Source organism: Chlorocebus sabaeus, chromosome 25 (assembly GCF_047675955.1).
Source record: "Chlorocebus sabaeus isolate Y175 chromosome 25, mChlSab1.0.hap1, whole genome shotgun sequence".
In the NCBI taxonomy this organism is placed as follows: Eukaryota; Metazoa; Chordata; class Mammalia; order Primates; family Cercopithecidae; genus Chlorocebus; species Chlorocebus sabaeus.
Genome location: NC_132928.1, coordinates 18,815,699 through 18,842,634, shown reverse-complemented (window position 1 = coordinate 18,842,634; position 26,936 = coordinate 18,815,699). Strand labels below are relative to the sequence as shown.

The following is a 26,936-nucleotide window of genomic DNA, read 5'->3' as shown; positions in this document are numbered from 1 at the left end:
CACTGGTCTGACCCTCACCACAATTAAAACAAAAGCCACTTGCCCTTCCCTTTTTTTAAGCTGATTTGGAATGGCTTGGATCCCCGCTATCTCCAGAAAGCCACATTATATGAGTAGTAACCTTTTCAGACCCTCCTGGTGTGGTATGTCGTCATCAGTCTCAATGTCTGAGCCACTTTTGCATGGAGAATCTGCGGAACATCCGCAGATAAAAATATTCAAGGAAATTGAGTGCTGCCTCGCTGATCCTCAGAGGCCTAGTATGAACATATAGTCAGCATATGTTCAGCTGACGGAGACTTGAAGCCATGCATTTATTGTTGAGGACCTTTCTCCCCAGCAGTGTACTTGGTGAGGATGGTGATGGAGACAAGGTTCTTTCTATCTTTGCAGCATTTGTTTCTTCTCTTCTGCTGTTGCACAGCTCTGAGTTCTTTACTCATTGGTGGAGGTCTTAAATTTTTTCCTTCATATCCAATCTGCTTATTCAGTGCTATTTGGTTATCCCAAGACCCTAAATTTATATACACTTACTCTTAAAGCCCCACAAGCTGATTGATTATGCACAACACGCATTGTCCAGAACATGCATTTTCCAGCAGTTGTTGTTTTCCCCCAGGTGAGGATTTATCTGTCCTATAGAGAAATGAGTGGCTCTATGTATGCATGTGTGTTACTACATAATGCAGGATTAATTTGAAAATTGCATGGAGGTCTGAATGTGAATTATGCAAAATGCAAAAGCCAGTCTTATTATGAGCATTTGAGTTAACATGCCTGCATACAGAAATGTTCAGGGAATTTATGGTTCAGTTCAAGTGACACCAGGATTGAGCCTTTTAAAAACAGACCATTCCCAGCATAATGATTCTATAATTTATTCGGAGTCAGACATTTAGCACTGCTGAATTTTGTGTTAAATAACCCAATTGGTATATACGAAAACAGCTTCCAGTAATTCAAATCCTTAGAATCAGCCCAACTGTATAATCGTGGCCTCAGCAAATACTTAAAGAGGGTAGAGGGGATATTTAGCATAAATTTGGCTATATATTCAACTCTGGTATGTAATACAGGGGAATTAGTCTCAGATACATGGCTGTCTTCAGATAGGGTTTGGAATCTCATTCTGGCTCCCCTCTGACCACTCAGCATACCCAGGATCCCCTTTTACTTTCTTTGTCTAAGCGAGCTAGGAATAGAGACTCATTTTCATGAGTTTTCTAAGCATGGCACAATTGCCACGGGAAATTGGCATGGCTTTGCAAAATAAGCCATGGCTTCACATCAGTTCCTAAAGAGTAAGCTGGAGAGGCCTGAGTGGGTCAGACCAAGGTAACCCTGGCACAGTGCTGGTCACGCAGAATACAGCAGTGATTGGTAGTGTTGGGACCTGACATTGCCATGACTGAGATAGACCTACATGAGCCTCAGATAGTGGAGAAATGCAGTGTTGTTCCCGATGTGAGGATGGGCTGCCTGGAGCCATGATACTGTTCACGCTGTGTCACCCTAAAGGTTTTATGTCATCTCTGGCAGGAGCCACATGGAGATCAGAGTCAAGAGTGACCTTGACCTGTCCTATGTGTTGTCAACTATCATGTCCCACTTATGGGTAATGGGAAAGCAGAATGTTGGAGTGTTGGGTTTGGGGATCCAGGTCAGCATGACAGAAATCATGCTACCGACAGAGCCAACAGTGCTGAAGCAGTCATAGGTTTATATGGCAGCAGCTTATTTGGAAGTTAAAAACAATAAAACAGCAAGGTGTTTATGCAAGGAGAGTATCTTCAGGGTTTGTGTCTCTATACCTGCATAGGCTACTCATATCATTTAGCATCAGAAATGTGCTTGTTCAGTGACAAGTGTTAGGCTTCAGGAAAACTTTTTGGATTTATAGTTGTGAGATGTCAAAGAACGTTCTTGTCAGAGTTTTTCCTCTGCCTCCCCAGTAGAAAGGGGAAGAAACCTGTTCATCTTGCCTATATGGCATGATGCTGAGGACTGGGATATTGAATATGACTCTGAAACAGCTCAAGTTTGCTGCATGAGATTTGGATTTTTTTATTATTTCCCATTCTTCAATCCTGTTGAATAAATGAAGAATCAGATGGCTCCTATTCTCATAATGGTTTTGTGAGTAGGGATTGAATATTTTGGTTTTAAAGATGAGAAAACAAGAGGCTCAGAGAAGTTGGTGTACAGAGCTAACAAGTGATGGAGCTCAGGACCCCTCAGTCCAAGAGCAGGGCTCTTTTCTGTGGCTGGGAGTTCTGGCTCCTGAAACTGGCCCCAACCATGGAGGGTAGGACATCTTATTCCTTTCTTCTTTGTGTTTCTGCATGCTAGAGAGTATGCTGAAATAGAGTTTTCAAAAATTCATTTTTAAAGATCACCCATAAAAAGGGTTGAACTATAGGTGCATTCTTGGGAGCATGGTCTGGTTATTTTTTCTTTTCATTAAAAGAGCAAACATAATACAAGGGCCTTTTGTTTGCAGCTTTGGAATTTAGCCAATTATAAATACATTTAAGGGGATTCAGATCCAACTCAAGCTCTTAATCAGAGCATTTGGAAGCTCTTGGATAGAAGGTATATTTAATCTCTTTCTAGGTCAGCTGGATATCCCTGCATAGCTATTAGTTCAGACAAGATAAGCCTTGGAGCCCTTCTTTGCTTATAATGTGTTGGTGGGAGGCGGGGGGTGAGGTGGGAATGAGCTAGAGGTGCATGGGCCTGAGGCAGGCCTATAATTTATGAATTTATTTGCTTCATGGCACACTCCTTCCTTAGTTTGTCCATGAGGGGCAAATATAATCTTTTTAACATATTCTCATATTATAAATTTAGAAAGGGAAAGAGAAGACTCATTAGCTATATGAAATTTCACTGATTAAATATACTGGAAAGCTGTAGATAATTGCCAGGAGCCATACAATCTCATCCCTAGGGGGAGAGAGGAACCAGCTCAGAATGGAGCCTGGAGTAATTGTGACTCTGATCACAGGAGAAAGAGAACACTTGATGAGAGTTCCTTAGTTGATTCTCCATGAAGGCTGAAACCCTCAAAGTTCTGGGTCTGTCTTCTGTGCATGGCAAATGGCCCCACTCATCTCTCCAGACTCAGCAGAATTATTGCCCCTCCTTTCCTGGTGTTCTCGATCCTACAGGGGCACTGACCAGTGTCTGGTGTATAATTGGGAGTTAGATGATGTATCTGTCAAGATCCAGTCTGGAAAACAGAGACTATACTAGGTATTTAAGCAGCAGGGATTTAATATAGGGAATTACACAAGTATTAGAAAGCTGAAAGAGCAAAAAGGGACACTGAGGCATCCCAGATATATGTAACTGTAGAAAGCAGTTACTGTCCCTAGGATTGGGAAACACAAGGGAAGAAGTGAATTGCTAGAATCAAGGGTTTCAGAGAAGAGGCCCCTAGCAGCCATGCTGAAGGGTACCCTGTGGCTTATGATTGAACCTCAGACCGGGTGGCTGCGCAGCCAACTCTGAGACCCCAAGGGAGGTGAGTGCAGCTGAAGTTGAGAGTGTTGTTAGAAGCTGGAGGCTGGACCCACTGCTGCCTTCTAGGGCTGGAGGGACATTGACAAGAACTGGAAACAGGAAGGAAGTTCAGTTGTCCTCTTCTCCCGCTATATTGCAATAGGAATTGCTCAGAATTGAGGTGCAAAACAAGCATAGTCATAGGGCCTAGACCATCCCAGAGAGGATCATGGAAAACCTGGGCATCCCAGTAAGTAAAACAGGCACCTGACCTTGCCTTGGTGGCCTCTAGGCCAGGGCTTGGTTGTCAGTAAGGGCAAGCCAGGAAAGGAACTAATGTTGCTGGAGGTGGGGGGCCCGCAGGAACCCTGAACCCTGACTCTAAGAGGCCCAGAAATGGCATGACTGAGGCTAATACATCATCCATCCTGACTGACTCTGAACTGAAGGAAAGCCTAGCTGTCAAGAGCTGGAGGAAGTAATTGGAATAAATGCTGGATACACATCAGCCACTCAATCATGACATTTCCAAGAGCGAAGTCTTAATGAGAAAAGCCTTGCCCACCCTAAGTAGTATTAAATGGGTAGGTGGATGGGATGGATAGATGGAATAGAGGGGATTGGAAGAGAGAGAGCAGGGAGTGGAGACAGGAATAAAGGAAGGAAAGAAAGAAAGAATGGAGGAATCAAAACAAATTCTTATCTCTAGCTCTGCAGCTGAAGGGTCATAAGAGTGAAAATAGAAGTAGCGTACAGCCTTTCCTGTAGATGGTGGCTCACTATGAACCCCTTGCAGAGATTATGATGCCAGTAGTAAGGAAGTTGGTTTTGATTTCCTCACTTAATAAAGATTCAGAAACAGTGAAATCTGAGCTGCTACAGAGGGCAGAACCCAGGGCCCACTGTGTTCTTCGAGCACAGCGCCCAGTGTGTGAGCACCTGGAGATATCAAGGTGCCCAGCCATTGTAAACTGCTCCCAGCCAAGCAGGCAGTCGCAGGCCTGGCCCTGCCTATAGAGGCTCCCCCGCAACTCAGTGCCCTTGCCCGTGCCCTCCAAGGGGGCTGCAGAACACCCTTCAGACTGGTGCAGTAATAACAGCCTCGCTCCGGTAGATCTGTAAGAAAAAGGCACCAGCCTGTTAGAAGAAATGGGAAAAGGGTGCAGAGAGTTCTCAGAAAAAGGAAATGCAAATGTCTCTGAAGCAAATGAGAAGACACTCAACCTCACTCTGCAAAAGAGAAATGCACCTTGAAAGTAGGACAAGGGGTACTATACCAGGTTAGCATAGATCAAAAAGTTTCACCTCATAGATTCCTGTAGAAGTATAAAGTGCCAGCTCCTCTAGAGAGAGCAGTTTGGCAGTATCTCTCAAAAGTGACCCAGCAGTTCCACTTCTAGGACTTTGACATCCAGACGTAATTTCACACATGTGAAATGAAATATACAAAGATATCCATTGTAATAGCAAAATATTGGAATGGACATAAATGTCCACTGGAGGCCACCAGGTGAATCAATTATGGCACATCCATTCTTCAGAATTCTTCCAAGCTATTAGATCAAAACAGCCTTATATATATGTACATGGGACAATTTCCAAGATATAGAACCTTAAAAAATAGGAACAGTGTGTGTAGTACTTAGGTTCAAAAACAATACATATTTTAGAATGAAAAGTCAACTACCAGCTAGGTGCAGTGGCTCACGCCTGTAATCCCAGCACTTTGGGAGGCTGAGGCCGGCAGATAGCTTGAGCCCAGGAGTTTGAGACCAGTCTTGGCAACATGATGAAACTCTTTCTCTAAAAAATATACAAAAATTATCTGGGTATGACAGTGCATCCCTGTGGTCCCAGGTACTTGGGGGAGGGTGGTGCTGAGGTGGGAGAATTGCTTGAGCCCAAGAAGTTAAGGCTGTAGTGAGCTGAGATCGCACCACTGCACTCCAGTCTGGGTGACAGAGCGAGACCCTGTCTCAAAAAAGAAAAAAATTTAAAAAAAGTTAAATACCATTTAATGTGTACGTTTCTGTGTACATACAATATCTGTGGGAGGATAAACAAGGAAATGGGAACAGAAAATGCCTACAGGGAGAGGAACTGAGGGATTAGATAGAGGAGTGAGGGGAGATTCCCTTTTCCCTGCCTACCCTTTGGTACATTTTGTATTTTGTGCATTATCTCATCAAAAAGAAATAGATCATTTTTTTTGAAAAAAAAGTCTTAGTCATGCTGGAGGCCACAGCAGCCAAGGTGCTGGGGCAGGAGCTGGAGGGCAGGCCTTCTGCATGTTGAAGGAGGGTCTTCATGGAGGATGGAAACCACTGGAAGGTGTGCCTGTGACAGTGGAATAGTGTGATGGGAGAATAGTGCGACAGTGGAATAGTGTGACGGGAGAATAGTGTGACAGCGGAATAGTGCAACAGAATAGTGCAACAGTGGAATAGTGTGATGGGAATAGTGCGACAGCAGAATAGTGTGACGGGAATAGTGTGACGGGAGAATGGTGTGACAGCGGAATAGTATGACGGGAATAGTGTGACAGAAGAATAGTGTGACAGTGGAATAGTGTGACGGGAGAATAATGTGACAGCGAAAGAGTGCAACAGTGGAATAGTGCGACAGTGGAATAGTGTGATGGGAATAGTGTGACAGCGGAATAGTGTGACGGGAATAGTGTGACAGGAGAATAGTGTGATGAGAGAATAGTGTGACAGTGGAATAATGCGACAATGGAATAGTGCAACAGTGGAATAGTGTGATGGGAATAATGTGACAGCAGAATAGTGTGATGGGAATAGTGTGACAGAATACTGTGACAGAAGTGTGACAGGGGAATAGTGTGACGGGGAATAGTGTGACGAGAATAGTGTGACGGGAATAGTATGACAGGAATAGTGTGACGGGAATAGTGTGACATTGGAATAGTGTGACGGGAATAGTGTGACAGTGGAATAGTGTGACGGGAATAGTGTGACAGTGGAATAGTGTGACGGGAATAGTGTGATGGGAATAGTGTGACAGCAGAATAGTGTGATGGTGGAATACTGTGACAGCAGAACAGTGTGATGGGAATAGTGTGATGGAATAGTGTGACAGGAATAGTATGACAGCAGAATAGTGTGACAGGAGAATAGTGTGATGAGAATAGTGTGACAGTGGAATAGTGTGACAGGAATAGTGTGACAGTGGAATAGTGTGATGGGAATAGTGTGGGGGAATAGTGTGACAGGAGAATAGTGTGACAATGGAATAGTGTGACGGTAAAATAATGTGACAGTGGAATAGCGCAACAGTGGAATAGTGTGATGGGAATAGTGTGACAGCGGAATAGTGTGACGGGAATACTGTGACAGGAGAATAGTGTGACGAGAGAATAGTGTGACAGTGGAATAGTGCGACAGTGGAATAGTGCAACAGTGGAATACTGTGATGGGAATAGTGTGATAGCAGAATAGTGTGACAGGAATAGTGTGACAGAAATAGTGCCACAGCAGAATAGTGCAACAGTGGAAAGGTGTGACGGGAATGGTGTGACAGTGGAATAGTGTGACAGTGGAATAGTGCAACAGTGGAATAGTGTGATGGGAATAATGTGACAGGAGAATAGTGTGACGAGAGAATAGTGTGACAGTGGAATAGTGCGACAGTGGAATAGTGCAACAGTGGAATAGTGTGATGGGAATAATGTGACAGGAGAATAGTGTGACAGTGGAATAGTGTGACAGTGGAATAGTGCAACAGTGGAATAGTGTGATGGGAATAATGTGACAGGAGAATAGTGTGACGAGAGAATAGTGTGACAGTGGAATAGTGCAACAGTGGAATAGTGTGATGGGAATAATGTGACAGGAGAATAGTGTGACGAGAGAATAGTGTGACAGTGGAATAGTGAGACAGTGGAATAGTGCAACAGTGGAATAGTGTGATGGGAATAATGTGACAGGAGAATAGTGTGATGAGAGAATAGTGTGACAGTGGAATAGTGTGACAGCAGAATAGTGCAACAGTGGAATACTGTGATGGGAATAGTGTGACAGGAGAATAGTGCAACGAGAGAATAGTGTGACAGTGGAATAGTGCGACAGTGGAATAGTGCAACAGTGGAATACTGTGATGGGAATAGTGTGACAGGAGAATAGTGCGACGAGAGAATAGTGTGACAGTGGAATAGTGTGACAGTGGAATAGTGCAACAGTGGAATACTGTGATGAGAATAGTGTGACAGGAGAATAGTGCGACGAGAGAATAGTGTGACAGTGGAATAGTGCGACAGTGGAATACTGTGATGGGAATAGTGTGATAGGAGAATAGTGTGACGAGAGAATAGTGTGACAGTGGAATAGTGCAACAGTGGAATACTGTGATGGGAATAGTGTGACAGCAGAATAGTGTGACAGGCATAGTGTGACAGGAGAATAGTGCAACAGCAGAATAGTGCAACAGTGGAAAGGTGTGATGGGAATGGTGTGACAGTGGAATAGTGTGACAGCGGAATAGTGCAACAGTGGAATAGTGTGATGGGAATAGTGTGATGGGAATAGTGTGACAGTGGAATAGTGTGACAGTGGAATAATGTGACGGGAATAGTGTGATGGGAATAGCGTGAGAGTGGAATAGTGTGACGGGAATAGTGTGATGGGAATAGTGTGACAGTGGAATAGTGTGACGGGAATAGTGTGAGAGTGGAATAGTGTGACGGGAATAGTGTGAGAGTGGAATAGTGTGACGGGAATAGTGTGATGGGAATAGTGTGAGAGTGGAATAGTGTGATGGGAATAGTGTGACAGGGCAATAGTCTGACAGGGGAATACTGTGATGGGAATAGTGTGACAGTAGAATAGTGTGACGGGAATGGTGTGACAGCGGAATAGTGTGATGGGAATAATGTGACAGCAGAATAGTGTGACGGGAATAGTGTGACAGGAATAGTGTGACGGTGGAATAGTGTGATGGCGGAATAGTGTGATGGGAATAGTGTGACTGGAATAGTGTGACAGTGGAATAGTGTGACAGGAATAGTGTGACAGTGGAGTAGGGTGACAGTGGAGTAGTGTGATAGTGGAATAGTGTGGGAATAGTGTGACGGTGGAATAGTGTGATGGCGGAATAGTGTGATGGGAATAGTGTGACAGGAATAGTGTGACAGTGGAGTAGGGTGACAGTGGAATAGTGTGATAGTGGAATAGTGTGGGAATAGTGTGACGGTGGAATAGTGTGATGGCGGAATAGTGTGATGGGAATAGTGTGACAGGAATAGTGTGACAGTGGAGTAGGGTGACAGTGGAGTAGTGTGATAGTGGAATAGTGTGACGGGAATAGTGTGGGAATAGTGTGACGGTGGAATAGTGTGACGGTGGAATAGTGTGACAGCAGAATTGTGTGATGGAAATAGTGTGACGGGAATAATGTGACTGGAATAGTTTGACAGCGGAATAGTGTGATGGGAATAATGTGACAGTGGAATAATGTGACGGGAATAGTGTGATGGGAATAGTGTGACAGGGGAATAGTGTGACAGCAGAATAGGGTGATGGGAACAGTGTGACAGTGGAATAGTGTGACAGGGCAATAGTGTGACGGGAATAGTGTGACAATGGAATAGTGTGACGGGAATAGTGTGACAGCGGAATAGTGTGACGGGAATAGTGTGATGGGAATAGTGTGACAGGAATAGTGTGACAGCAGAATAGTGTGATGGGAATAGTGTGACAGGGGAATAGTGTGATGGGAATAGTGTGACAGGGTAATAGTGATGGGAATAGTGTGACAGGAATAGTGTGACAGCAGAATAGCGTGACAGTGGAATAGTGAGCCATGGTTGGCCTTTCCCGTTCACGCACTGGCGACCAATAGAATCAAGGCAGTCCCCATTTCCACATGTGCTTAGCCCTGTCTGTTCCTGTGTCCTCTCCACCGGCTCTCAGTGTTCTGAAACCCACACCATGAATGCCTGGGTCCCTCCCTCCGCTAAACTGTAACTCTCCAAGGGCAGAGGCCAGTTATTCCATCCCACATGCCTTGGCTCTTGGCATAGTGCCCAGCACACAGAAAAGGCATAATAAATGTTGAGTGAATCATTCATTAACATCAGGGAATACCCTGGGGTTCTGATTTATTGTTTTACGTGAGATTCTTGTCTCCCTGTCCTAACTGAAAGGCAGCCTTTTAATTGCTGGTATCCCAGCACTTAGCCTATTGCTCTGTATATAGTAGGAGCTCAATAAGTGTTGAATGATGCGAGTCGCATGATGGTTAGTTTATCTTCAGATCAGATTGTTTCCAGCCAAACGGCAAGAACAGAGCCATATCTTCCCCGTGGAATGAGTACACAGCAGCCTCTAGGAAGAAGGTGGGAGGTTCTGCAATGGGAAGGGTTCCAACAGCCTAGGTCAGTACTCCTCCCAAGGGTGACGTCAGAGATGTACCAGAGGCACAGGGAGGGGACTGTCACAGTTCCTTCTTTGGACATCACCTCAAGCTCCAGTTTTTGGGACACAGATGGGGAGAAGTCCAGATCCAAGCCATAGGGCTGACCCTTGTAGACACTACCCCATCACTTTAGAGGAATCAGAGAAAGCCCATTGAGGGAGGCTGCTTGCACGTCCCGAACTGACCCAAAACCAAAGAAGCATCTGGAAACTCTACAAGGACTCCATCATGTAAATATTGTGCTCTGAGGTCACAAACATAACCAGCCAGAAGCTGCGGCAGCTGAGGCCCCTTCCCTGGAGGCCAACAATTAACCCCATGTAAAGATTACCAGGAAGAGAATAAATAGCTGGGAAAAGTTTCCCAAAGGATCCCAGCCTCCCTGCCACTCCCGTTGCCTGAACAGAAAGCATGGAGGGGGCAGGGAAGGTGCTAATGCCTCATTAGTGACTGTTGCAATCACTGAGATCCTGGCTGTCTTGATTGGCTTCTCCTCTGATCCACGTCAATGGTGCCCTGTCCTGTCTCCTCTGACCCTGTAGACAATTGGTTACTGGTGTTTGATTCTGAGCAGATAAGCCAGTGAAGAGGAAATGCTTCCTTGTGAGCTCCTGCAAAGTGTAGGAAATGTAGGCAACCCAGTGAGCAGGGCTGCTGCGAGAGGGACTCTTGGTGGGGATGCAGGGGACACCCATCCCAGCCTGGACTCGGAGCACCCACCAGGACTTGCTTGTTGTCCCAGGCAGACCTGCCATTGACTGTGGGAACATAGTGTTCCTTCAGAGCAGGGTCTGTAAGGCACAAAAACCGAAGTGGAAAAAAAGTATCTGAGTCACTTTATACATCAGGTAAATATCCTCATGAGCACGTCATTAAAAATTTGCCATTTCCCCTGACGTTTCCACAGCTTGCTAGAACACTGCCTTCTGCTCCAGTTATAGACAAATGACCCTCCATTCCCTGCTTCTGCATTGGTCTTTTAGCTTATTCCTCGGACTGACTTTCTGGGGGGAGGGAAGGATGATTTGAAGACCTGTATTTTATAGGACTGTAACCTCTTAGAATTAGAAGGGACCTTTGTAGGGATCTTCTGGTCCCACCTTCTCTCAGAGGCAGATATCTGCAATGGATGCCTTCCTAACAGCTTCCCAAACGCTCACATGCTGAGTGATTCCAAGAACGGTGCCCACTTTCTGTTCAAAGGCTCTGAATGTTATATGCTCCTTTTGACAGTAGCCAAAATCCATCTCCTGTCACTTCCATCCATGGGTCCTGGTTCTGTCTTCTGGAGTGACATAGACTAAGTCCATTTCCCTTTCCAGGTGACCTCATGTAGTTTTTCTAGGCTACACTTTTATTTATCTTCTTGTCCCCATGTGGAGCCCTTCTAGACCTCCCATAGAGGAGCCCTTCTAGACCTACACAGAGGAAGTGGCTTCTGTGTGACAGTGTCACTTCTACAGCATGGCACCTGGAGCCGGTCAGCCTCGCTGGAGTCCACAGTCACGCATGTGCTTTCTCTTACTCTCAGGCTGAGCACACATACTCCCGAGCCCCCGCCCTTTGAGCCGCTTGTTTCCCATGTGGCCTGAGATGACAGCAGCAGTGACCATGGCTCCTCTCCAGGGCCAGGCAGCTGTGCTCATCCCCTGCTCCTCAATGGCTCCATAACCTTACGCTCCTGCAGGGGAAGTGGGTCACGCCAGGAGGAGCAGCTATAGTGTGAGACAGCCCAGTACCTCTGCTCTCACCCTCAGCAAAGAACCCTTGGTCACCAGGGTTTCCACGTGGGTTTGATGGAGGAAGGGCAGAGATGTGGGGTCTTCTATATTCCTTTTCTCTCCCCTGAACAGTGATGTAAGAGCCCTTGCCCCACCCTCAGGCAGCTCTCATGCTTCTTTAGCAAAGAGGGCCCCCAGACTCCCTGACTTCCCAGTGGGCCTCTCCCTGTGCTGCCTCCTCCTGGTGCCCAGGACCACCTAAACGCCCTGTGCTCCCAAGGCATGGCAAGCTGCTTCCCCTCCAGGGGCTGGCTGCAGGGGGAGATGTGGACAGCGCCACCACAGTAGCATCCTTGAGCTTGGATGCCTTTACCTGTGTTCCCCACACCCCTCCTTGTACAGGATCTGGGAGATGAGATGCCTTTTCCAAATACCATTTGTAAATGTTGGAGCCATGTTTTTTTCCGAACTAATCTCAGAACTGTTCTGCGCTCCTGTCAAGTTGCTTTTGAAGAAGGCAGCTCAGGTGGTTAAAATGAGCACTAGTGAGACCAAACCTATGGCCTCAGGATCCTTCACGAGAAATGGCTCCACAGCCACCTACTGCGTCACAGGCACAGCCCATCCTACTTTTAGGCAGGAGGAGCAGGGGAGACAGTGGGGATGCCTCTGGACAGCCTAGCCCCACTGCTGGATGAAGAGCAGCAGCTGCTGGAAGATGATGCACAGAAAAGCTCTTGCTCCACAATACCTCCAGCTTTCAACTAGTCCCAATCTTCAGTGTGTTGATGAGCAAAATAGACTTTTGCAGACACAGTGGGAGCATGGAGGTGAGAACAAAGGCATCTTTGACAGGCAGGAACATTTCCTTCCCTTTCCAGAGCAGTGGCCTGCAATCCTAGCTCATCATCGCTTCTGAGAGCTCTGGGAAGAGTTGCTGCAGCCATGGCTGCTGCCCCTGGGAACTTGGCTTTATCATTCTGTTCTTTGCTCAGAAATTCAAGTCAAGTAATTTAGAATTCTTTATCCAACAACTGCTTTAGGAAAAGAACACATCAGAAGCATTTGCTGATATCACCTTTGAGATGTTCACGTAGTTTAGGCATCTCTGTCTTTCCTTTCCCTTACAACTCTTTCTGGCATTTTCATTTGGTGGTGGTAGGAGAGTGGGTGTGTGGAGTGCGTTCCTGCCCTTCCCTCCCTTGGTAAGTCTAGGTGTTCAGGACCAGTGCGCGCCAGGTGCCTCTTCTCCTAGGCACTTCCACAAGTGTAGAGGATGCCTAGACCGTGGGCACTTCCGTCAATTAACTTTGTGTTGCACAGGCTTGGAAAATGAGGGCCAAATATACATAGAGGGTGTGGTCTTGATCAGAGGTTTTGCCACAACTATTATTTTTAATGGCCTGAAACAGGCAGTCTTGTGAATGGGTACTCCAAAGTCAACAACACTGTGTTTCTTCAGTCTCGTCTTTGTTTATTCATTGACCATTTTACCATGCATGCCCTGGTTCCAGGGACGTAGGAAGAAAGAAGGCAGGTACACAGGCTCTCAGACCAGGTTCTACCTCCCATCAAAGGAGGAATCTCCTCCCTTATGTTCCGGCCCACACGCTGTCCTGCCCCAGCCCAAGGAAGCTCAGTCTCTCGAGCTTGTTTTGGTGTCCAAGGGCCCAAGTGTCCCTTTTCCTCCTGGCGTCTCCTCTTTCCTCCCAGCCCTGCCCCTGAGGGTGCTCAGACCTCTTGGCATCACTCTTCTAAAGTAGACTTTTATGTATTTGCAGCAACTGTCTTCTCTTCTGCAGGGTCTTATCGTTACCAGGTAGATATCACTTAATCCATCAAACGCTCCTTTCATACCATGTTCCCACACTTCTGCCACTCCATATTTGTATATTTGGATTAAAAAACAAAATCTGAGTTCAAGTCCTGGATATCCTTGTTAACCTTCTGTCTCATTGATCTGTCTAATATTGGCAGTGGGGTGTTCTGCACCAAGTGGACCTAATAGACATCTACAGAACTCTCCACCCCAAATCAACAGAATATACATTCTTCTCAGCACCACACCACAATTATTCCAAAACTGACCACATAGTTGGAAGTAAAGCATTCCTCAGCAAATGTAAAAGAATAGAGATCACAACAAACTGTATCTCAGACCACAGTGCAATCAAATTAGAACTCAGGATTAAGAAACTCACTCAAAACCACACAAATACATGGAAACTGAACAACCTGCTCCTGAATCACTACTGGGTAAATAATGAAATGAAGGCAGAAACAAAGATGTTCTTGGAAACCAGTGAAAACAAAGACGCAACATACCAGAATCTCTGGGACACATTTAAAGCAGTGTGTAGAGGGAAATTTATAGCACTAAATGCCCACAAGAGAAAGCAGGAAAGATCTAAAATCGGCACCCTAACTTCACAATTAAAAGAACTAGAGAAGCAAGAGCAAACACATTCAAAAGCTAGCAAAAGGCAAGAAATAACTAAGATCAGAGCAGAACTGAAGGATATAGAGACACAAAAAAACCCTTCAAAAAATCAATGAATCTAGGAGTTGGTTTTGTGAAAAGATCAACAAAATCGATAGACTGCTAGCAAGACTAAGAAAGAAGAAAACAGAGAAGAATCAAATAGATGCAATAAAAAATGATAAAGGGTATATCACCACCGACCCCAAAGAAATACAAACTACCATCAGAGAATACTATAAACACCTCTATGCAGATAAACTAGAAAATCTGAAAGAAATAGATAAATTCCTAGACACATACACCCTCCCAAGACTAAACCAAGAAGAAGTTGAATCTCTGAATAGACCAATAACAGGCTCTGAAATTGAGGCAATAATTAATAGCCTCCCAACCAAAAAAAGTCCAGGACCAGATGGATTCACAGTCGAATTCTACCAGAGGTACAAAGAGGAGCTGGTACCATTCCTTCTGAAACTATTCCAATCAATAGAAAAAGAGGGAATCCTCCCTAACTAATTTTATGAGGCCAGCATCATCCTAATGCCAAAGCCTGGCAGAGACACAACAAAAAAAGACAATTATAGACCAATATCCCTGATGAACATCAATGCAAAAATCCTCGATAAAATACTGGGAAACTGAATCCAGCAGCATATCAAAAAGCTTATCCACCACAATCAAGTTGGCTTCATCCCTGGGATGCAAGGCTGGTTCAACATACACAAGTCAATAAACGTAATCCATCACATAAACAGAACCAAAGACAAAAACCACATGATTATCTCAATAGATGCAGAAAAGACCTTCAACAAAATTCAACAGCCTTCATGCTAAAAACTCTCAATAAACTAGGTATCAATGGAATGTATCTCAAAATAATAAGAGCTATTTATGACAAACAGCCAATATCGTACTGAATGGGCAAAAACTGGAAGCATTCCCTTTGAAAACTGGCACAAGACAGAGATGCCCTCTCTCACCATTCCTATTCAACATAGTGTTGGAAGTTCTGGCCAGGGCAACTAGGCAAGAGGAAGAAATAAAGGGTATTCAAATAGGAAGAGAGAAAGTCAAATTGTCCCTGTTTGCAGATGACATGATTGTATATTTAGAAATCCCCATTGTCTCAGCCCAAAATCTCCTTAAGCTGATAAGCAACTTCAGCAAAGTCTCAGGATACAAAATCAATGTGCAAAAATCACAAGCATTTCTACATACCAATAACAGACAAACAGACAAATCATGAGTGAACTCCCATTCACAATTGCTTCAAAGAGAATAAAATACCTAGGAATCCAACTTAAAGGGGTGTGAAGGACCCCTTCAAGGAGAACTACAAACCACTGCTCAATGAAATAAAAGAGGACACAAGCAAATGGAAGACCATTCCATGCTCATGGATAGGAAGAATCAATATCATGAAAATGGCCATACTGCCCGAAGTAATTTATAGATTTAATGCCATCCCCATCAAGCTACCAATGACTTTCTTTACAGAATTGGAAAAAAACTACTTTAAAGTTCATATGGAACCAAAAAACAGCTTGCATTGCCAAGACAATCCTAAACAAAAAGAACAAAGCTGGAGGCATCAGGCTACCTGACTTCAAACTATAAGACAAGGCTACAGTAGCCAAAACAGCATGGTACTGGTACCAAAACAGAGAGATAGACCAATGAAACAGAACAGATACCTTAGAAATAACACCACACATCTACAAACATCTGATCTTTGACAAACCTGACAAAAACAAGCAATGGGAAAAGGATTCCCTATTTAATACATGGTGCTTGGAAAACTGGCTAGCCATAAGTAGAAAGCTGAAACTGGATCCCTTCCTTACACCGTATACAAACATTAATTCAAGATGGATTAAAGACTTAAATGTTAGAACTAAAACCGTAAAAACCCTAGAAGGAAACCTAGGCAATACCATTCAGGACATAGGCATGGGCAAGGACTTCACGACTAAAACACCAAAAGCAATGGCACCAAAAGCGAAAATAGACAAATGGGATCTAATTAAAGAGCTTCTGCACAGCAAAAGAAACTACCATCAGAGTGAACAGGCAACCTACAGAATGGGAGAAAATTTTTGCAATCTACCCAGCTGACAAAGGGCTCATATCCAGAACCTACAAAGAACTTAAACAAATTTACCAAAATAAAGCAACCCCATCAAAAAATGGGCAAAGGATATGAACAGACACTTCTCAAAAGAAGATATTTATGCAGCCAACAGACACATGAAAAAATGCTCATCATCACTGGCCATCAGAGAAATGCAAATCAAAACCACAATGAGATACCATCTCACACCAGTTAGAATGGCGATCACTAAAAAGTCAGGAAACAACAGATGCTGGAAAGGATTTGGAGAAACAGGAATGCTTTTACACTGTTGGTGGGAGTGTAAACTAGTTCAACCATTGTGGAAGACAGTGTGGCAATTCCTCAAGAATCTAGAACTAGAAATACCATTTGACCCAGACATCCCATTACTGGGTGCATACCCAAAGGATTATAAATCATGCTACTATAAAGACACATGCACACATATGTTTATTGCAGCACTATTCACAATAGCAAAGACTTGGTACCAACCCAAATGTCCATCAATGATAGACTAGATTAAGAAAATGTGGCACATATACACCATGGAATACTATGCAGCCATAAAAAAGGATGAGTTCTTGTCCTTTGCAGGTACATGGATGAAACTGGAAACCATCATTCTCAGCAAACTATCACAAGGACAGAAAACCAAACACTGCATGTTCTCACTCATAGGTGAGAATTGAACAATGAGAACACTTGGATACAGGGTAAGGAATATCACACACAGGGACCTGTCAGGGGGTGTGTGGCAGGGGGAGGGATAGCATTAGGAGAAATACTTAATGTAAATGACGAGTTAATGGGTGCAGCACACCAACATGGCACATGTATACATATGTAACAAACCTGCACGTTGTGTACATGTACCATAGAACTTAAAGTATAATAAAAAAAAGTTTAAAAATTAAAGTACAAAAATCTGCTAAGTTTAGCTGTTTTTATCTTACTCAATTTTAACTCATTAGTGTCAGCTCATCCTCCTACCTAGTTTTTGGAAATCCTATCTCTGTTATCTGTGTCATCACTGAGTCTTTTGTCATCTGCACAATTGGATCCCAGAGCTGTGGAGCTGAACATGAGGTGTAGGGGAGGAGTGTGGTGGCCCCAGAGTGTGCCCTCAGCCTTCGGTGGCACCTTCGCATAAGGCCTCAAACGAAGACGCAGACTGTGCCTATAGCAAGAATCCAGGCTGCTTGTCTGAATGCTAAGCACGCAGTAGGTGCTTCATAAATACGGATGTGGGTGAGCGGTTATCAGGCGCGTCTGACGAGAAGCTTGATTCGTGGTGTGCCACCCCCATTTCAGGAAAGTGGCTTCCATGAGCTCATTTGCTAGGCAGCATCCACTGTGTTTTATAGTGTGGTCATGAATTAATAATGAACAACACTCCTAATTAGGCTGGAATAAAAACACAGATTAAAGAAGAGAAACAGCTGGGGAAGTGTGTTCTGACTGTGCAGCCTCTGGCTCCGGGGGCTTGATTCGGAGGTATAGCAACCACTGCAGTGGACAGTTTTCTGGAAAGCAGGTCCCCTACCCAGTTGTCCCCGGAGAGAGAAAATATTTGTTTTTTCCAGCACCCCTTCTGCTTGTGCTGTCAGAATAAGAAAAAGTGGCTCTGGCTGGTTCTCCCCACTCCCTGCGTTTCAGGTGGAATGATTTTACTTCATGGAAGTGAGTGCTTTAGTAAGTGCTTGCCTGCGGGGCTTGCATCAGGAGTCAGGGAAGGATGAAAAATGTGGTAGAAGTTGGCCTCATCAGGATGTGAAATTGACTGTGAACAATGTGATTTATTAAAGACCACTGTTTGCGCTGGCTAAAATGTGCACTCAGCTCCTAGCAAGGATCTCTTGCTCAGAATGGAGAAAGCTCCCTGAGGGTGGTCCCAGCTGCCCCTTCCTCTGTCTCTCCTTGCCAAATTCCCTTGCAGGCTCAGCCCTTAGCAGGGGCCATGTAATTGTGGCTTTAACCGTTTTAATAAAGGATCATGCAGGCACTGGGAACATGCTCTTCACTGCTCACAGTCTAAATTAGGCACTAACCAAGACAAAGGATATAAAAGCATGTTCATCCATGCTTTCTCTGTTCCCCACTACAAAGACAAGAAAGGGCGGCCCCAGGAGATGGGGGGATCGAGTGAGTGAGTGAGTGATAGCTGAGGTCTAAAAACACCATCCTGAAGCTCCTTCCTCCCTGTTACCTTGAGCACCTGGAGTAGGGGGATGAAATGAGATTTGGAGGCCAAGGATTTGAAGGAAAAGAATCCTGGCCAGGAGGGTTCACCATGTGGCCTGAAGCAAGCTGCTGCTTTCTGAGCTTCAGTGGCCAAGTGCACCGTGGAGTCGCACAGCCCTGAGTTCTAACGTCCAGTGAGCGTTTAGACCTTGGGGAAACGACTTCTCTGGGCCTTGGTTGCCGTATCTACTAAATGGGGCTGGTGACATCTGTCTGATAAGGTGGTTGTGAGAATGTGGGATGTACCCAGCCAAGCCACATGTAATGCTCAGTAAATGTCCGTCTCCTCCGCTCCATGCGTGAGCACCCAGTTTAGTAGGAAGCCCTTCCCCCTGCAGATTCCCCTACAACAGTAGTTCCCAAAGTGTGGTTCTCAGACCAGCAGCCTCCACATCACCTGGGAACGTGCTAGAAATGCAGATTCTCAGGCCTACCCCAGACCTACTGGATCAGAAACTGTGGGGTGGGGCCCTGCAGTCTACGTTTCACCTCCAGGTGGTTCTGATGCAGACTTGCTGTTCTGGGATTTTCTGCTTCAGTTTTGAACAAATGACAACCATCTAGTCCTTTCTCCTGAGAGGATGTGAAAGTGACAGCTGACCATTTTTTGAAAAAACTGTGAGGCCTGAACACTGGGGTTTGAGTTCCAGGTGCGTGAACTCTGTGAGGGTAAGGAATTATTATTAGAACCTTGAGGTAGCAAAAGCCTGTTCTTCAAAGCTTCTGTCCAGCTCCGCCTGTGTATGGAGTTAGATCCAGTGGTTTATAGGCTCAGAAGCCTGGGGCAGCTTTGCTCTTGCTGTGTATCTTTTGATAAGGAAACCAGCCCTTGACGGAAGAAGGCTCCTGCCTCATAGGCTTATTAAGATTAAAACTCTAAATTTAGCTCTGGAGGAAGGTCTGCAGGCTCAAGGCCATTTGATGAATGACTCCACGATATCTGCAGACTGCAACTGCTGGAGTAAATAAGATTTAAATACAGCTGCCAAGCCACCTTATCTTTCCCCCCTATCAGATCTGAACACGGTTAAACTAAGTGCTGTCAGAGCCAGCTCATTGAATGAAGGCAGCAGTGCATAAAGTCATTCTGAATAATTAATGAAATAATGGTTGTGCAGAGAGTGCTAGGGCAGGGCCAGTGTGTTTGCAGATCCGGTGTCAGCACCCTAGGACTAGGATCTCTGGTACATGAGGCAGTTCTTTAAGGAAAGAAGTACTCATTCTCCAGTGGCCTCAAAATAGAAAATGCCACCAAAGCAGAGATATGTGATATTCGGGATATCTAACAAATGTCAGGGCACAGGCACGGACCTGTAGATCCAAAGAGATGGTGGCCAAGTGCAAGGGCAGACCCTTGGGGCCCCTGCAGAGCCACATGTGACCCCTCTTTTTGTAGAAGACAAGTCATGAGGGAGAGGCCAGGACCATGGCTTTGACTCACTCTAGGGTAGCATATCATTCTTTTAATGTCAGGTATAGTCTCTCTGATGCACACCAACTAAGTGTCAGCCTTGGAGGCACTTGCTGAGGATAGGCTCAGAGTCAGTGACAGAGGCCCCCAAATTCATCAGTCACCAAGTCTTATAAATCCCTCTGTGGCGGCATCTCCTGGAGTTGCCTCTTTCCCTTCACTCTACTTCCCCATCAGATATCTCCTTCTCTGAGCCAGCCCATTAGCAAACCCTCTGGAGGTTGAAATTCATCAGCCTCACATTGGTCTTAACCAGGATGGCTGTGTGGGCTGTTTCATGTGCACAGTGCACCCTACGGACATGGATGGATATGTTGGTGACATTTAAGAATCGTATTAGGTTGCTGCAAAAGTAATTGCGGTTTTGCCGTTGAAAGTAATGACAAAAACCACAATTACTTTTGCTCCAACCTAATATATCCTTCACATTTGCAGACTTAGGCTTTGACCAAGAAGAGTTTGTCTTAGGAGGTGAATCTTGTTTTCTTTACTGCCTGGTAGTTCTTAGGAGTAATGGGAATCTCCTCTCTTTCCTTTCTTAGACTGGTTTTGAGTCACTGGGGGACATTGCTCTATGGGACCAGAAAGTAAGAATCTATCATTTTAGCTGTAAGAACCCAAGGGTCAAGCTGGGAAGGTCATAGCGCTGTTCAACCCTCAGAACTGGGAACCAGCAAGGTGATGACTGCACAGTGGACGAGCCAGAGGGACAGCAGGCAGTGGGGTGCTGGAGTCTCTAGCCTTGGTGGAAGGAGGAAGTTAAGGCAGTATTAATGCTAGATAAATAGTGGGTAATGGTAGATTTTAAAAACTAAGGGACAGACATCATTCAGACTATTTTCCACATAGGACTCAACCTGACACCCCGGGCTTAGGATGTGGATTCTGGGCCTTTGTGTGGCGATGTGACTTCAAGCAAGATTATCACTATCGGATTGAAATCAAAACCAAAGTTTGAGAATCCGCTAGCTGGGTGCTCTATGACAAGTTATTTACCTTTCTGAGCCCCAGTTTCTCCCTCTTAAAATGAGAATAGTAATTTCTACCTCAGAGTGTTTTAAGAATTAACTAAGATTGTGTATTCTTTGTGAATGGTGTAGTAGATTGCATATTCTTTGTAGACCATTTACATGTAGACAGACTATGGTGCTGGGTGGCTAGGAAGAAAGCTTCCCTGAAGTTTGTTCATGTGCTGGCCATCAGCCATTTTCTTCTAAAAATGGGTACCAATAGGATGTGGTCTTTGAAAAAGCCCTGTTAGAGACAACATGGCAGTCACAGGCTCAGGAGTGCTGCCCAGCCTGACAGCCAAGTGAGCCTGTGATGCGGTAATTGATAGCTCAGACGCAATTCAGCAACTCAATTAACTCATGTCCCATTAGGATGGATTGATTTATTCCTTGGGATAGGAATTTGTGCTGATTCAGCAACAGCAGCCTTCCCACTGCCGAATGCATCTGTGTGGTTAAGAAAGCTTTTCCAGTGCTTCTGCTCCCCAGAGGTCTCAGGGGAAGAAGGCATGATTAGGGGAGACCTGTGTTCAGTCCTACACACAACAAGTCCCCCTCCCCCGAGGAAGATGAAGGACTGAAGGTCCATCATTATTTTTATATATATATATATATGTATATATTAATTAGATAGAGGCGCACTCTGTTGCCCAGGCTAGAGGTACAGTGGCACAATTTTGGCTCACTGCAATCTCTGCCTCCCAGGTTCAAGTGATTCTTGTGCCTCAGCCTCCCGAGTAGCTGTGATCACAGGTGCACACCACCATACCCTGCTAATTTTTGTATTTTTAGTAGAGACAAAGTTTTGCCATGTTGGCCAAACTGGTCTTGAACTCCTGGCCTCAAGTGACTTGAGCGCCTCGGCCTCCCAAAGTGCTGGGACTATGGACATGAGCCACCGTGCCTGGCCTACCATCATTTTGAAAATGAATTTTGGGCCGGGCCCGGTGGCTCACGCCTGTAATCCCAGCACTTTGGGAGGCCGAGGCAGGCAGATCATCTGGGGTCAGGAGTTGGAGACCAGCCTGAGCAACAAGGAGAAACTCTGTCTCTACTAAAAATACAAAATTAGCTGGGAGTAGTGGCGCATGCCTGTAATAGCAGCTACTTGGGAGGCTGAGGCAGGAGAATCACTTGAACCTGGGAGGCAGAGGTTGAGGTGAGCCAAGATCACGCCGTTGCACTCCAGTCTGGGCAACAAGAGCGAAACTCCATCTCTAAATAGTGCCTGACTGCATTGGGATAAATGGTATTCCTCCTGGAATTCATGTGGACCTGGTACCTCAGCATGTTACTTCATTTGGAATCACCATTCATGATGATTCTGCCATCATAAATCTTACTTCTGAGGTCAGGAAAGGATAAGGAACCCTTGACAGCCATCTGGTACATGCCAGGTCTACTGTCTGTAGGAACGTGTGTGCATTAAAAAGTCCAGTGAGCTGTGAGTATGTAACAGAATTATCAAGCGGTCCTATATTAATCTTTTGTATTTCTAAAACACTTTTAAAAGCACTACCAAATCTGTGATCTTATTTTATTTGCATGTATGCTTTTAAAAAAATTATTCTGAGCTCTCATTGTGTAGATGGGGAAACTGAGGCCCTAATAGGATCTCATAATACAGTCAGGATTATAAGTCCTCCGAAGTGCTATCTAGCCACCTCTCTGGATGGCATCTACAGTAAGAATGGGGAGAATTTTCAGAACCTAGCTATGGCCTGTGCTAAACATGTCTATGCCTCACCTCTAGGCAATCTTGGGGACAGTCTTCCTTATAGTCCTGTGTGTTAGGCGGAAGCTTTCACAGGGTGTCACTTGATAGCCACAGGTGCCAAGCAGAGCTGTGCAATGCCCCAGGCCTAGCATTGTGTAAATGAAGCATCCCCATTGGCCCATCTCCACAGCTGGCCACTGGGCTCCATGTTTACCAAACACTGCTGATGCCTCACTCCAAACACAGCTGAAGTCCAGGAGTGCTTTCTGTGTCCAAAGCCCACTCCCCTCATCCTGCTCCCTGAACCCACTGAGGAGCAGGTGTTGGCCTGTCCCCTGGCATCTGTGCCTGAGCCGCAGTAATGAGAGTTCTGAGGGCTTCCAGCAGGATGGGTCCATCTGGAAGTTCTGGGAAAGTACCTGACTGTATTGAGCTAAATAGTGTTCCCCCGCAAATTCATGTATACCTGGCACCTCAGAATGTGACTTCATTTGGGAATAGGTTATTTACAGATGTAACTTGTCAGGTATCTTGAGAGGAAATCCTGGATTTGGGATAGCCTTTAAATCCAATGACTGGTGCCCTTAGAAGAAGAGGAGAGGACAGAGGGAAGAAGGCTCTGTGAAAATGGATGCTGCCATAAGCCAAGGGATCCTAGGAGCCACCAGAAGCTGGAAGAGGTAAGGAAGGGTTCCTGCCAACACCTTGATTTCAGACTTCTGGCCTCCAGAACTAAGAATATATGTCTATTGTTTTAATCCACTAAATTTGGTAAGTTGTTATGGCAGCCACAGGACACATACTGGCTGCCTAGCAGGAAGTGGAGCTGTGGGGCTGGTCCTGGAGCCAGGCTGCCAGGGGTCCTCTCCTGCCCTCACCTCTCTTGCCTGCAGGGCCTGGGAGAACACTGTGGAAAGCTAGGCTAAGGCGCAAGGAAGGCCAGGGCTTGACTTCCCTGTTGTCACTCTAATCTTGGTGGAGAAAGACTTCCGTGCCCTCTCACCATTATTATTACTACCTTTTTTTAGTTTCTGTGCTATGCTAGGCACCGTGCAAGTCTTTACATCATTTCACTCCCTCCTTGTAAGGACACTGTTCAGTAAGTTGCTCTATCCCTAGTCTTTTATTTGAGGTTCATTAACTTGCTCAAGGTTCCACAGCTGGCAAGTGGCAGACCCAGAATTTGAACTCATCCCACTTAAGAGCCTGCACATGTATCACTATGCTACAGTGACTTCCCCATGCCATATTAATAATTATGGTAGCTAATGGTTGATATAGCAAGAAGAGAGCCTGTAACCATCCCCAGGGGCTTCCTGCAGCCTCCTTCCTATTCCTACCACTGTCTGCCTGCCTCTTCCCTATGCAGCAGCCACGTCACATGATCCCCGTTCCTTGGATGGCCTGTAAGGTTACACATCAGGTGGTCTTCCTCTGGTAGCTGGTCCCTGTCCCTTGCCATCTGACAAACTCTTGCTCAGCCCATGTGGCCCAGTTTAAATGTGCTCTGTGCATTCCATCATCCAGTGCTTACCACATGGATCATAAGTCCCACTGGTGTGTGTGTGTGTGTGTGTGTGTGTGTGTGTGTGTGTGTGTGTCTTTCCCAAGTTGGAGTGGGAGTGCTTCCGGGTGTGTGTGTGTGTGTGTGTGTGTGTCTTTCCCAAGTTGGAGTGGGAGTGCTTTTGACACCGGACTGGGTCTTTCCATTTTGCCATCTTGTATCTTCCCCAGCAACTCTGGCTCTCCAGAACCCCCAATCAATGTTTAAGTGAAACATGCAGAAGACATGAAGATTGTTAAGCAACAAATACTCAGCAGAAAGGGCTGTTAATTTTAAAAAAAGAAGAAGAAAAAGAAAAGAACATCAGATATTCTAAGACAAGTATTTGTAGAGGGAATCACTAAAAGCTTTCAGTTTTGAAAGCAAATATTTAATTTAGGCTCCCCCTTCTGTGTGCTTACAAATGGCACTAAATTCAGTATAATGCTCAATCTACATTTTGAGATTTACTATGGGACTCATGGACTTTAACAAAAAAATGTAGTTCATTGTAAATGCCTACATTTCACAGTCATTCTTTTCTTTTAACACAATTGGAGTGACAAAGGTAATGACTTCCTAGCTAGCCATATTCAAAAGAAATGTCAAAAATTTAAATTTATAAAGCTCTCTGTGAAATGTTGTGATGCCCCCAATCAAATGACCCTCCTGATCTTGCCCGGCACCCTTTTCCTCTTGGCTGCTGGCACCTTCCTGTCTCATTGCCAAGGATAGGCCACATCTGCAAGTCTCTATCCCACTCCCCACCACTTAGAACTCTTGAAAGCTCTGGGGAGGCTGACCAAGGACAGAGGACCCTATATTTGGGCTTCAGGATCCTAAATGCCCCAGGGCTCAGAGCTCCTATTAGTGCTATTTCACACTTACTACAAGTTTAAAAAAAAGAAAACCAACAACGGTGAGGATGATGATGGTGATTTTTGTGTCTTGTCCATGAATCACATAGTATTATTCTAGGGGAAATGTACCCTGGTTTCAAACAACTCATCTGCAAGTACAGGTTTTGGAACATGACCTACATGTTTACAGTGGCACATGAGACTATACTTTTTCTCAGACTCATGGACTTTTTTCCTTTTTCAATTACTAACTGCTTTAGTCCTCTAAACATGGATACTTCTTCTTCTTTTTTTTTAAACCAATACTGGGTCTAACTCTGTGGCCCCAGCTAGATTGCAGTGGTGCATTCATAGCTCACTGTAACCTCTAACTCCTGATCTCAAGTGATCCTTCCTCCTTGGCCTCTCAAGCAGCTAGGACTACAGAAACATGCCACCAGGCCTGGCTGATTGATGGATTGTAGAGATGAGGTTTCACTATGTTTCCCAGCCTGGTCTCCAACTCTTGGACTCAAGTGATCCTCTCACCTCAGCCTCTCTAAGTGCCAGGATTACAAGTGCCTGGCCCTAAACATGGATTGTTTTTTAAAAAAAACAAGCTTTTCTTTAAAAGCTTGCCCTATTTCTAAACATGGTTTGTGTTTGCAATAGTGCACTACTCATTTTATGCTGACTCTGATGGTAATGTAGGACTCAATTGCTGAAGTTGTCGTTACAGCAGACTTTCCAGGAGGCCTGTGTTGTTTCTCAGGTTGCCTTTTCCAAAAGGGGACAGTTTGCCCATATGGGACGTCCTGCCCCAAGCATTTCTAACTGCTCTTCCATCTCTGTCCTCCCTCTGCAGGATGGCCATGGGTGACCCTCTCTGTCCTGGGATTCCTGTACTGCTACTCCCACGTGGGCATTGCCTGGGCCCAGACCTACGCCATGGACTAATGCTGTTGGGTCCAGGCCAGTCCTTGCTGCTGGCCTCCAAGGCAAACAGTGCTTCACCCTGACCTCTCACTCCAGGACAGCCTCCAAGGGATTTGATCTGTTCATCTTCGGTTGAATGTTCTGACTCCAAGACTAGATGCTGGATCTCACAGAAAATTCACAGCCAGCCAATCTTCTAACCTGGAGTCTTTGAAATCTTCTACCCCAACCCATCATTTTCCTATTGAGGAAGCTGGGGGCCAGGGCAGTTTTGTGTCTTGCCCAACTACGCAAGGTGACATTTTGGTCTAGAACCTACTTTCATGAGCCCTTTGCATTCTTTCCCCTTAAGCAAGAATAGAATGTAGTGGACATTTATTGATTGAGACACAGAAATCCTGATTAGTGATAGGCCTGTCTTCTGGGCAGTATTTCTCAAATATTTGAGTGACATTGATGTTTAAGTGACCTCCTTTATCACATCCTGCAGTGTCTCTAGAAGCAGCACTAGGGTTTGAGCTTCACACTTCAGCCCCTCTGTAGGCAGGAGAGCAAGCCACAGCTGTCTTTTGAATTACCTAGTCCAAGAAGATAGTAACAGCCCTGTAGCGTTCTAAGGCATCCATACCCAAGGAGTCCTGTGATTTGAGCTTCAGCAGGGTGATCTACATTTGGGTGCTTGTTTCTGAGAGTTGCAGAGAAGTGTAACATGGTAGTTCCTCTACCTTACAGTTAATAGTTTCTTAATAAAGAAGCAGCATTTAGAAACCACAGGGTAGTGTATCCACAGATGGGGTGCTATCAGGCTAGTCATGAGGATGGTGTCCTGGAATCTTGTCCACCCTCTCCACACGTCTCAAAAGTCATCCTCCTACTCAGTGATTCACGTTTAGTGGTTTATATTGTTATGGTTTGATTCAAATGGAG

At 45.2% G+C, this 26,936-nt stretch overlaps 1 protein-coding gene across 10 annotated transcripts in view; it reads left to right on the top strand.

Moving 5' to 3' along the window:
• The window catches only part of HHAT (hedgehog acyltransferase), a 360,770-nt gene extending 333,853 nt beyond the window's left edge, over positions 1–26,917 (top strand). For all 10 annotated transcript variants that reach the window (XM_007988546.3, XM_037985593.2, XM_007988547.3 and 7 more), the window contains one exon: positions 25,939–26,917. In XM_007988546.3, coding sequence (XP_007986737.1) covers positions 25,939–26,030 — 92 coding nt within the window. In that variant the 3' untranslated portion in view covers positions 26,031–26,917. The remainder of the gene's footprint in view (positions 1–25,938) is intronic.
• Positions 26,918–26,936: the final 19 nt, after the last annotated feature.